General features: G+C 28.0%; 1 protein-coding gene and 1 non-coding gene across 2 annotated transcripts; one reads left to right on the top strand and one right to left on the bottom strand.

Annotated features, from left to right (window-relative positions):
* Positions 1–9,085: 9,085 nt before the first annotated feature.
* On the bottom strand, positions 9,086–9,159 carry TRNAN-GUU (transfer RNA asparagine (anticodon GUU)). The gene has a single exon. It is a non-coding gene; the product is annotated as a tRNA-Asn (tRNA).
* A 3,087-nt stretch (positions 9,160–12,246) lies between these two features.
* Positions 12,247–12,958, top strand: LOC107933072 (signaling peptide TAXIMIN 2). Its single transcript, XM_016865223.2, has 2 exons — positions 12,247–12,432; positions 12,586–12,958. Exons 1-2 carry the CDS (start codon positions 12,335–12,337, stop codon positions 12,707–12,709), a joined length of 222 nt encoding a protein of 73 aa, XP_016720712.1. The 5' UTR covers positions 12,247–12,334; the 3' UTR covers positions 12,710–12,958.
* The last annotated feature ends 410 nt before the right edge of the window (positions 12,959–13,368 follow it).

A 13,368-nucleotide genomic window follows, 5' to 3' on the forward strand; every position in this document is an offset into this window, starting at 1 on the left:
AATGACGGTAGAATAATCGTAAAGCAATAAAAAAATAAAAACATATAGATTTTACGTGGAAAACGAGCAAATAAGAAGAAATTCACCAATGTTAAAAAAAGAATTATATAAGATAAGTTTCAACTACATCTATTTAAGGGTTGAAAAACCTTCGGCCCCTTATTTTGTCATTGTATTTGTTTTATTCAACAAGTGACGGGATTGAGGTCACACCATCTCTAACAGCATTTATATAATATTATTAAATAATAATTTTAATAATAATAATATTATTATTATTATTAAAAAAAAAACCCTCCAATTGTGAATTGCTGTGAAAATCAATGACCACAATTTAAAAGATATTCTGCAAATCGGTTGAAACGTGTACTTTCCTTTTCTAGCATTTTTGTCGCTGTCGTTTTGTAGTGTTGCAAATTGTCGTTTCGGCTTGCAGTCGTTGTGCTTTCGTTATCTTTAAATGGTAGCCATAAGAAATTAAAATAATTTTATTTTCCGATCAAAAAATATTTTCTGAATTTAAAATAAATATATTTTCATAACCCAATATTTATAAATTACACATTATGATGTCATTATCGCATGAGCCAAATCTACATCGAGTTAAAAGATATTTTAAATTATTATATAATAATTATGCCAAATTTATAAAATATATTCTTAAATAAATTTTTTATTGACTATTAAATTAATATTTTACAAAAAAAATATTTTCATTAAATCATATTCTAAAATAGAGGTTTATTTTTTAGAATTTATCTCTAAGTTTGAGATGGAATTACAATTATATGATTCGTAATGATAAAGATATTAAATCTAGATCATTATAAATATAATTAAACATTACAAAGTAAAAATTGAACATAACTAACCTCGACTATAATAACTCTACACAAGAGCCAGACATGATGGAATTTTAAGTCAAAAAAAATTGGATAGTGTCCACACATTATTTACATAATGTACCTTTAAAGTTCAAGGCCTCAGTCTTTGCCAACTTCGTTAAGGCCCGACTTGCATTCCTAACACAAAGTTTTAACCTTTTGCTTATTTGATTTGTTGTCTACTATTGAGGGGATGTTGATTTCATTAGACGTTTTGTCCCGTCATTGTAGCACGTGTGTCGCTTAGGGCATAAGGGGCATGATGAATTAACATCATCCTTACCTTCCTCTGGCTTCTCATTGGCAAGCAACTAATAAGAGAAGTTTGAGAAGTATCGTTGTAACACCCCTAACTCATATCTATCGCTGGAACAAGGTTACAGAGCATTACCAGAATTTACAGATCAAATACAAACATTTCATACCATTTCTAATTCATATCAGAAACTAATCATAATCAATCATAATTTTCCTTATAAGAGCCCTTGAGGCCCAAAATATGCATTAGAAATAAGTTGGGACTAAACCGGATACTTAGAGAATTTTTCGCAAAATCTCAAAATTTTCCTAAATGCAGGGGACACACGCCCGTGTGGTCAGGCCGTGTGATTCACACACGCCCGTATCTCTGCCTATGTGGACGAAAATAGGTCATTTCCCAAGCCACTTTTCTCACCTAATTTTTGGCATAAACCTAATACAATAAATTTCACATTTACAAACCATATCAAAGCACTCAAAACATACCAAAATCATGTCTTAAACATGACATATTACCACATTCAACCAATGTGCCTTTAGGCACCTCAAGTGACAATTTATTTTCATGTCTACCTAATACTCATATGCATATTCAATCTCTATTTCACTTTCATTCATTCATGCACACACACATACACCCAATTTGTGATACCACATACATACATATATATATCAAAATGTACCAAACACTAGCCATTCAAATGGCTAATCTCAACAAAACATTTACTTGCCAACATTGACCATTTAACCTATACATGCCATTATAACCAAAATTAGTTTTATATTTGTACCAAAATGGGCCGATGGATAGTGTGATGTGTCTCCGACCAGCTTCAAACCTTAACGAGCTTCTGAGTACTATAAAACATGAGAAAATAAACAGAGTAAGCTTTAGAGCTTAGTAAGTTCGTGTAACGGAAAATTAACTTACCATTCATTTACATATAAGGTAAGTACACAAAATACATCCAAAGCAATATAGCCAATATCCTAAACACATATCCTCATCAAACAACTTAGTTATGTATTTCGTATGAATTTCAAGAAACATGAATGAGCTCATCAAATATCAAACTCTCATGTTCATAAATTTCCCACATCTTGTATTCACATATATCAATTCCATGTATTTCAAGGTTATACGAGAAATGATTCATTTAGTACTCATATTTTTCTCATGCCAGGATTTTATCCGTTGAATCATTGAAAATACCGATAGATACACAGGAATTACATGCAAGGTGTACAAAACTATAATCCGTCAAATCATATACATGAATGTTCATGCAAACATGCAAACGAGAAGCTCAAATGAGCCATGTAACGGGAAGCTCAAATGAGCCATTAACGAGAAGCTCATACGAGCTAACATCAGGAAGGTTCAAGTGAGCCAATATCGGGAAGCTTCGGAGAGCTAAATAATCGGAAAGCTCATGAAAGAGCCTTTAATCGGGAAGCTCTGAAGAGCCATATATCGGGTCGCTCATAAGAGCTATGGTGTGCCCACAACATATGCAAGATCACAACCAAATGGCATGCTTCAAAGAGCTATTAACGGGAAGCTCGCAAAAACCATATAATGGAAAGGTCATGAGAGCTAATAATAATACGCTCTTTCGAGCTGTGGTGTGTCTACAACACATGTAGGATCACAACCAATTTGGGAACCTTGTATCCATCGAATTTTATTTATTCAAACGGGACTTAATACTTGTCGGTCATCGTCAGATATGTGATTAATTTAATATACATGGAAAAAATATAATCATATACACAACATTCAATTCAAACATATAAATATACAATTTAGTTACACAAACTTACCTCGACAATATTTGTGCACACAAAATTTAACTTTATATTTGATCTATCCATATCTATACGAATGAATTTAACATCAATTTAATACAATTTACATTCAATTCAATCCAATTCACATATTAGGTAAAATTACCATTTTGCCTCTATACTTTTAATTAATTCTGATTTCATCCCTAGGCTCGGAAAATGAAATTCATGCAATTTAATCCTTATTACAAGCCTAATCAATTTTTACATATAACATTAGTAGCCCATGTATTTCACAAAATCAAAATTTTTCTATAAAATTTTTTATCTTTACAATTTAGTCCCTAAATCACAATTTCATCAAAGTTCACTTTACAAAAGTTGTTTATCTAACAACAATCTTTCATTTTCTACCATAAAAATTCATAATTCATGCATACTCATCTATGGAAAAACTTTAATACCTTAATAACTTTGCAAATAAATCCCCGAGATAGCTAGATTAAGTTATTACGATCTCAGAAATATAAAAATTACTGAAAACGAGACAAAGAAACATACCTAATTAAGCAAAGTAAGTTGGCTTGAGCTTAGGTTTCCGTGGCTAGGGTTTCCATGTTTTGATTTTGGGAAATATGAAAATATGATATTTTCATTATTTTATCATTTATCATTTTTTATTTTTTTTACTTTCCAATTTCATCCTTTTCTTTATTTAATTTTCCAAGGATGAATCATCATACTTATCTGCTAACTCCTCTTAATGGTTTATTTGCCATATAAGGACCTCCAATTTTGAATTTCATATCTATTTGATACCTATAGCTACTAGAACTCTACTTTTGCATTTTATGCAATTTGGTCCTTTTTATCTAATTAAACATGTAATCGGTAAAAAATTCCTTATGAAATTTTCATACGACATTTCTATCATTATGCAGACCATGCAATAATATTAAAATAATTTTTTCTTATGGACTCAGATTTGTGGTCCAAAACCACTATTCCGATTTCACTAAAAACGAGCTGTTACAATCGTCCATTGAGAGTTGAAGATAACTCATTGGGTCCATATTGTCCATGTTAGAAGTTGTCTTTCAACTCTACCAAAGCCCAACTACCTTACGAGATGACAAGTTCATAGAGTGAGAATGCTACTACCTCAGTTAACTATTTTATAGGGTAGGGATTCAATTCCAACCATGTACAACGCTTATGTTTGCTTGTTCAGGCACCCAATTAGGTGCTTTCAATCTATGAATCCATTGCCTCTTTAGGGACTCGAGCCTTCAATAAAGTTAAAAGATAAAACCCTTATCGAGGATAATACTGACCCATCGAGAAGCTAGTCGACTTTCGACGAACAACACTTTGCAAACCATTTCCAAAGAAATCCTCTAGTCAACAACTACAAATTTCATATTTGTCATTAAAGAACTTACAAGTTTTCTTAAAGAGAAAAAAAAGGTTAAAATATGACATAAGTTCCTATACTCTTCAAAAATTAGGAAATTAATCCTTGTACATTTACTTTCAAGAATTTAGTCATCCTATTTTTTCAAATCTCAAATTTTAGGTCCAATTGTTAACAATGTCTTTTTTCTTGTTAAATTTATTAGTTTGACATTTTGAAATAAAAAAAATACTCACTTGGTAGCAATGCAACAAAAAACGATATTGTAATGAACTTAAATTTAAGAAAATAATTTTAACAGTATTAATAGTTGGACCTAAATTTTAAAATCTAGAAAGTAGAGGGACTAAATTCCTAAAAATAAAAATATATAAACTAAATTTTAAATTTATAAAGAATACATAAACTTAAAACATATTTTAACCAAAAAAATTCATATAAATTTACATCAACTAACTGTTTCTGTCAATATAAATATATAAAGAATTTTATTGACATTGACATGTTGATAGCCAAAACTTTTTCTTCAATTGAATAACCAAAACTATTTCAAACTTCAAGGGCAAGTTGAGGACCATTTATTAAGGCTGATTTTTCAATATATATATATATATAAGATAAGGGCTTATATATGTTACTATAAATTTACTCATTTTTATAATTATTTTATATAATTAATATTTTAACAATTCAACTCTCATATTTTATATTTCATACACCTACATCCTACATATAAAAATTTAAATAAATTAAAAATATTTAATAATTTTTTAATATATAAAAAATTTTTAAAAAATATTGATAACTATTACATGCATGATAAATGCAATTAATTAATAAAGAATGACTTACGAAAATATTAATCATACAAAAAGTTTTTAAAGTGTATAAAATTACTTTAATTGTAGGGAGCGTTTGGTTTGTCGAATTTTAAATTACATTCCGTAATTGGATTATGCGAATGTAAGATTACAGGTGAAATGCGAGTGTACCTCTTGCTTGGTTGATTTAGCTGGACTGTAAGATTAAGGTGTTTGGTCGACGGAATATAAGATTGCCTAAAAGTCCATTTTACTCAATTGCCCTTGTTATAGAATTTGTTTTTTAAACGAGTTTAGTTTCTTTAATATTTTTTAGTCTCAATTCTTACTTTTTATTACAATTTATATAATAGTAAGTAGATATATCGTGTTGAAATAAATTTATAAACCATAATTATAATAATTCATGAAAACTGATTGCAACACTAACCATAATTATAGTTCTATCAGTAATTAATAAATTATTAAATTATTAAATAAAATATTATAATGATTATAATTGTAAAATATGACATCTACTAGTTCACTGTTAAAAAAATATTTTGTTTTTAATTAGTCTTAAACATTATTTAATAAAAAAACCTAATTTGATTAGAATAATAAAAATAAAGGACAAATGGTCCAAAATTTAATATTATTCCTGTAATCTAAGATTACCTAATGAATGGGCCATAATGAGATTATACCTTATATTATGAAATGGCTGTAATGTGAGATTACAGAATGGTTAAAATGTTGAAATTCAAACACTGTAATTTCATTCTAGAATGTAACATTATGGCCCGTAATGTTACATTCGACGAACCAAACACCCCCCTCAGGGTTAATATAACTTTTAGTCCTCGAACTTAGTAATCAAGTCCACGTTGGCACGAATACTTTTTTATACACTTTGGTAACCGAACATGGCAACTAAGTCAATTTTAGTCGTTGAACTTATCAAATGTAAAAGTTTGAAGATGTAATACTCTAATATTATGTCACATCATCAAATTTTCATGAAATCTGAGTTCTTAGATCAAAATGTACTTAATTGTCAAATTTATGGACTAAAAGTTATATTAAACCTTAATATTATATAGTATCACGAGTCAATCGAATATCATTAGATTACAAAGTAAATTATATTATGTGTTTCTGTCTTTTTATATCTTTTATATACAAAATAGAAAATTATACGACCCATAAGAGATTTGTATATAAAACACTACATAATGTTTAATATATTTACTGTACCATTTTAATTAAAATATTTTTATTTTTTAATAAAATTTTTATAAATATATTTATTACATAATTTTATTTCTCACAGTATAACAGAATCAACGCATTAAGAGAGAGGAAGTGGATGAAGTGGAACCACCATTGACACATTAAGGGAGAGGAAGTGGATGAAGGGAACCGCCACTTTGACACATTAACTAGTACCATGAAAAAGGACACAGGTGTCTTAATACTAGCGTGTCACGGTGTGGACATGGACATGTTCTTCAATGGGTCCTCAATGTAACAATAATTGTTCTTCTTGGTGATTATATTGTGAAATACACTACTCTCACTTTCTCTTTCAATGTGTCTTTTTCTTCCCTTAAGAGGTCCCCTTTTCCACCCTCAACACACTTAGCAGGGGAAAGGTTAATTAAATAGAATAGGTTAGATTGAAAATCAATTAGTATATTAGTTTAGATAAATAAGAGTAAGCGTTCGATTGAATCGAGTGGAAAAATTTCGAATTAATTGAGTTGACGAGATCCTAACTCGATTTGAATTTTTTTTTTAAATCGAGTCGAGTCTAATGAAATTCAAGTCAAATCGAATCAGGTTAAATTGTTTGAGTTAAATTAAAAAATTGAACATGTCAAATTAAAATATTGTTACAATATGACTAATTCTACGTTAGAGCACATAAATTTGAAACCATATATATTTGAAAATTTTTTCAAAGCAAAATAATAATAAAAAACAAGACACTTTAGTATGATAAACTTGAATAATTAATTAACTTATTTAGGTCCCAAAATTATTATTTTAAAAAAAATTTAAAATTTTAATTTTCTTTATATATATTTTTTGATTTTATTAAATTTTCATAATCTTTTAAAAATATAAATTTTAGAATTTTTATAAATATTTTGAATTTAAAAAAAAATATATTTTAAATTTTTGAAAATTATTTTGATTTTTTTAAAATTTTTGTTGGGAAAGAGACAAATTTACTCATTTCAAAATTGACTGGGACCAAAAGGGTATTTACACCAATCTGTAATTCGAATTATTCGAGTTATTCGAATTGTCAAATTCAACTCAACCTGAACTCGAAACTCGAATTACTTTTTTTAAAATACCTAACACGCCAATATATATATATTGGCAAGTCAAAATAAGTATTTTAAAGAAAACATTTCACCTTGACATTTTAATTAGAATAGTGAAAAGTCTCAACTATTTGGACAAACAAATAATATTATAAAAAAAACCCGAAATATGTCAAATTAAAGTATAGGTACTAAATCTTAAATTTAAAAAATAGTAAAATCATAATAACCATAATTTAACCTAAAACAATCTATACCAAACACACTAATCTTTGTTTTCATTATTATAAGCAATGCCCTAAGGGTCTTTTATATGACACATGTATGTTGTTCTCTTTCTTTATTTTTAGTCATTATAAGATAATGGTTAAATTCTAGTTTTGATCTCTTGACTATACCTATGTTTGAGATTTAATCTTTATATTTTAATTTGACATGATTTATTCATACTTTTACGATGATATTAATTAGCCCAAATAGTTGATGTACTTAACTATACTAGTTAAAATGTTGATTTTTTTTTGTTAAAAACATGTTTCAAACATTTAAAAAAAAACTATTTTGAAAAGATAAGTTGGGATAAGTTTTTTTAAGAAAAAAATTCACCTCATCATTTTAACTATAACAACGAAAGGTGTCAACTAATTTGGATTAACTAATAATATTATAAAAAATAGATAATTAAATTATGTTAAGTGTAAATACTAAATTTAAAATTAAACATAGTAAAGGGACAATAACCATAATTTGAAGTAAAATAATCTATATTTAGTACGATCATTTTTATTCAATTTTTGAAAAAAATTAATAAACTTAAATATTTTCAAGAATCAAATTAATAATTATTTTATTTTAATTATATTTATAAAAAAATAAAATAAGATTAAATAAAAAACATATTCTATGTTTCAAATAGTTTTATTTAAAATAAAAGTCATTTATTTCATTTTCCTCACAAGTTTTTACTAATTAAAAAAAGAGGTCGTGATAATTAAATTTAATTTTGGTTGAATTTGTAAAATTGAGATAATGAAATTACGATGTTTTGGATTCGAATCATATAATCCTCATGTTATGTAAATATTTTCATAGATTTATTAAAATATTATAAATACTATCAAAATTAGGATTCGATTGATGAGTGACACCAATTCAGTTTGATGAGGCATAATTAGAGGTGCTCATGGGTCGGGCCAATTCCAACAAAAAAAATTAGGTCCATTTGCTAGGGCTGAAAAATGTTAAAACCCACAATATTTATGCAATATTTTTGTTTATATGTAAATGTTGAGGTTAAATTTGTTACTATATCAATAACAATTATGTACAATTGATGAAAGACATTATTAACATCATGATAAATTGTCCTTAATTGCTCCAATTTTTTTGAGAGAGACTAATTTACTAAATTTCGAAATTGGGAGGGACTGGAGAGGTATTTTTACCTTTTATTTTCATGTTAGTGGGGCTTAGAACATTGTCCGTTTAATTTGGGCTTTAAATAAAGTTCTATAAGAATTTTAACAAATTGGGCTTAAAACATTGTGAGTTAAATTTGGGCTTTTAATCGATCAGGTTTTACACAAAAAAAAAAGGCAAAAACGCTAGAAGGAGGGCTTGAACCTCCGACCTTGTGGTTAACAGCCACACGCTCTAACCAACTGAGCTATTCCAGCCTTGCTTAAAGTGTTTCCCATTACCTTATTTATTTAACTAAATTTTTTTTTTACCATTCATGTTCAAGGTTCATAATCACCTCTCTTAATAATACTGCCTCCAACATTCGAATTTATGTCTCCTATTAAAAGCGTTATATGCTTTATCACTACATCCAACACTTATTAATTTAATAAACTTCTGTATAATTATTGTATATTCATGTCAGATTTGTAATAGTTTTTTTTTTCTTACATCATACTTATATCCCTTAATACTATTATGTATTTGTATTTGAAAGCCAATATATCTAACCACCGCAACCTTCAAGGTAGTCATTTCATTGAATTAGGTCTCCAATCCACTCGCGACCAAATTCTCTTAACAAATTTGTCGATTAAAATATTTTTCCCCTTAACATGTAAGTAAATAGTAAATTTATTCATGGATCGAATCAAGTTATGATTCGATTTAAACAAAACTTTCATTTTCAATCTCAAATTTGACAAATTTAACATGACAACAAAATAAAAAAATCAATATTTAATTTTATAATTAAATTTAAATATTAGTTTTCATTATTTTATCTAAATCCAAACTTCACCAATCAGATAATTTTTTTTTTAAACTCGACCTATCAACAATGTCTATGCAAAAGCAATATTTGGGGCCAAAAGGGAAAGCTCTAGGCAGGTCGCCTATTAATTATGTTCGATTTTCCCAAAAATAGGGATGAAAACATCAAAGCCTCAAAGGTCGCCAAAATGGACAATTTCATTTAATTCCACAACTGTACCAATGTGAAAAAAAAAAAACAAGTTGAAGCTCCACACGTTTAGTTAATGGTCTAGTTAATGGTCCTTGACATTTGAATTGATTGTATATTTATGAAAAGGTTAAAATAGGGTTTAGGTCCTTATATTATTTATAAATTTTAAATGTAGTCCCTGTACTTTTATTTTCAGGAATTTACTCTATTTACTTTTCAAATTTTGGGTCCAATTATTAACATTCTTTTTTTGTTAAATTTGTTGATGTGACATTTAAAAAAAAATCCACACTTGGTTGTCACGTAACTTAAAAAATAACATTGTAATGAACTTGAATTTTACAAAATATTTTTACCAGTGTCAACAGTTTGACTTAAATTTTAAAATCTGAAAAATAAAAAGAATAAATTCCTAAAAACAAAAGTATAGAAACTAAATTCTAAATTTACGAATAATACAGAGACTTATCACATGTATTAACCTTTATGAAACTATGAGATTTTAGGGGCAAACAATTTAAAATGAGTTACTTGTACCTAGTTCATAAGTTTTATTTCACCTAATTGGTACGTAGATTTGAAAACTTTTAATCAATTTGGTACCTTTTATTGATACATGGTTTATCCCGTTAGATAAATTAATCTCCATTAATCTTGGGTTTAATTGTTAGACATATTTTTTGAATTAAGGTATCTTCCATAACCATTTTACGGTCCCCAAAAATTAATGTTTTTGAGGCTAATGACTACCTTTCCCAACAATGGCATCTTCAATGTTCGAACTTGAATCATTCATTTGGGAGTGCAATGTGTCTTACCATTGCACCCACCACTTATTGGTTAAAAAAATTTATCAACCCATTAATTTAAATAAAAACTTTCAAATAGTTTAGTTTTCGTTTGTAACTTTTTAAAGATAATTGACCCGAATTTAAATTTACTAATAATTTAGGGGCGTTAAATGTAATTTCCAAGAACCCATGAAATCTCAAAAATATTTTCAATAAACATGTACCAAATCCTTTGACATTTTAGGTCAATATAATCCCAACACAAGGAAAGGTTCCAAAACAGCTAATAGCGCCCATTAATTATTCTCATTCCCATAGACAATTTGACATGGGCAAATAAAAAGGGTTAATATCAGGAAACATCCCTAATTTATTTTCTAGATTTTAAATTAATCCCTAAACTTTAAAATATTTTAATTGAATTTTCAAAATATCAATATTATATCAATTAGATTCTTTCACTAGCTTACCTGTCAATTTGGATGTTAAATGTCATTTCAAAATTGATACATTAGCATGTTTAAAATACAAAAAAGATTTAAACACATACATAGTACCTATCACAATTAAGTGATAGTTTGCATTTGGCATGTTAAAAGAGATAGTGTCGATAAAATTTATGAGGGTTTTCATTTTTCTTGGGGTAAACTACATCTAATGTTATTAAACTATTATTAAGTTTACGTTATGTTCATCCAAATTTAAAAAGTTACAAAAATGGTCTTTGAACTGTTCGAAAATTTTTCATTTAGGTCATTGGGCTACTAAAATCGATGTTGTATAACCTTCTCCATTCACACCACCTACACCAATCGAAAACTCTCCTTTCCTTTCTCACCTACAATTAAGTTATTTTTCATGAAACAAGTTTGATCGTCACAAATTTGCGAACTAAAATCAAAGAATTTTCTTCCTTAATATTCAACACCGATTGTTGGATCGACTTGGATCAAATTTATGTTCTTCTAATCATCACTACTAATCTACCATACTGATTATCGAATCTTCACTTCGAGCTCGCTAGCAAGAATTAAAAAAAGAAACTTAAAAGCCAGTGACTTAATTGAAAACTTTTGAATAATTCGATGACTTAAATTAAAACTTTTGAATAATTTAGTGACCTTTTGGTAACTTTTCAAAATTGAGTGCTCAAAACGAAAACCTACTAATAGATTAGTAACCTTAGTATATTTTACCCTTTTTCTTACTAACACATTGAATTTCAAGTTACGTATGCAGTAAAACACATGTGTTTATAATTTCATCCACACGTTTCAAATATGCTCTACATTAGATTTAAATAGACATTTAACATTCAAGGTAACAACTACGTTAATTGATACAACATTGATACTCTAATAACTTATAATATTTTGAAAGTGTGACACAAATTTAAAATCTAAGTAATAATTCGAGGACGTCCTGTGAATTTAACCCAATAAAAATAACAATCGACGATACGAAACAACAAGGAAATTTCATATTTCATTAGGGGTAAATCCGTCATTTGGCCGGCAGTTTCTTTCCGCGTCCGCCTTTGCCATTTATTTTATAAAAAATTGACTAAAATCGTCTTCAACTTCAAATTTTAAACACAGAACAAAAGAGCTTCAAATTTTTTGTTTACAAACAAAAATGGGGGATTGCAGGCCATTGGGGTTCTTATTAGGACTCCCGTTCGCTCTCATCGCACTGGTTTTATCCGTCGTCGGCGCCGTCATTTGGGTTCTCGGGTAAGTCTTCTTTCATAACTTTTTTTTTCTTCGTAAACGAAATCATATAGATCAAAGAGTTAAATTCCAGTAAAAAAAAAGGGTTTTGTTTTGTTTTTGATTGAAATTGTGGGATTCGATTATTTCAACGTTGTTTTAAAATTTTTTTTGCAGGACTATATTGAGTTGTCTTTGCCCATGCTGTATTTGTTGTGCTGGACTAGCCAATTTCGCAGTGAGTCTCATCAAGCTTCCTATTAAAGTTCTTAGATGGTTCATTGATCAAATCCCTTGTTGATTTTAGTTCAAAGATCATGTTCTTCGATTTTTTTTTCCTTTGATCTTAGAGAAAGTCGTGCTGATTTTAATTTGATTTTTTAGTTTATTATTTTGATTGTTTAGATGATTGATTTATGAATATGACATTGATGTTGGATGGTTTACAGAGTTTAAGCATTTGATTCTTGATTTTGGGTGCTTTCTCTTTTGTACGTTCTAAGATGCTTTTGAACTTCTTTTTATGGATAGTTTATTATTATTTTTGTTCTTTTATGTGCTAAAAAGATGTTTAAATTATAGTTTTATTGATTTAATTAAGTTTAGTTTGCGAATTCGGATATTCATGAATATTGAATTTAATTTATTATTCAAATAATATATAGATTCATATTTTAAATTTTTTTATGGTTAATTTGGAGTGGGCGTGGATATATATATAGAATATCCTTATTTAAGGTAAAGGTTTTTAACCAGTCAACCTACCAGTTCGTCAGTTCAACCGATTCATCTGACTTGATTAAAAGAATAATTAAAAGATATTAAAAATTAAGTTTAACTACTTTAAGTAATTAATTTTTTGTTCGGTTCAATAGGTCAATGTTGTTCTTGGATCAACTGGTTCAATGCATTTTATTAAATTGGTATACCAATCGGTTCTCAGATGAAACCACATTGCTT

Source organism: Gossypium hirsutum, chromosome D01 (genome assembly GCF_007990345.1).
Source record: "Gossypium hirsutum isolate 1008001.06 chromosome D01, Gossypium_hirsutum_v2.1, whole genome shotgun sequence".
NCBI lineage: Eukaryota > Viridiplantae > Streptophyta > Magnoliopsida > Malvales > Malvaceae > Gossypium > Gossypium hirsutum.

Excerpts from the sequence above, each read along its gene's own strand:
- LOC107933072 (XM_016865223.2), top strand. The coding sequence starts at position 12,335 with ATGGGGGATTGCAGGCCATTGGGGTTCTTATTAGGACTCCCGTTCGCT. Across the intron at positions 12,433-12,585 it reads GCCGTCATTTGGGTTCTCGG|GACTATATTGAGTTGTCTTT; the intron begins GTAAGTCTTCTT and ends TTTTTTTTGCAG.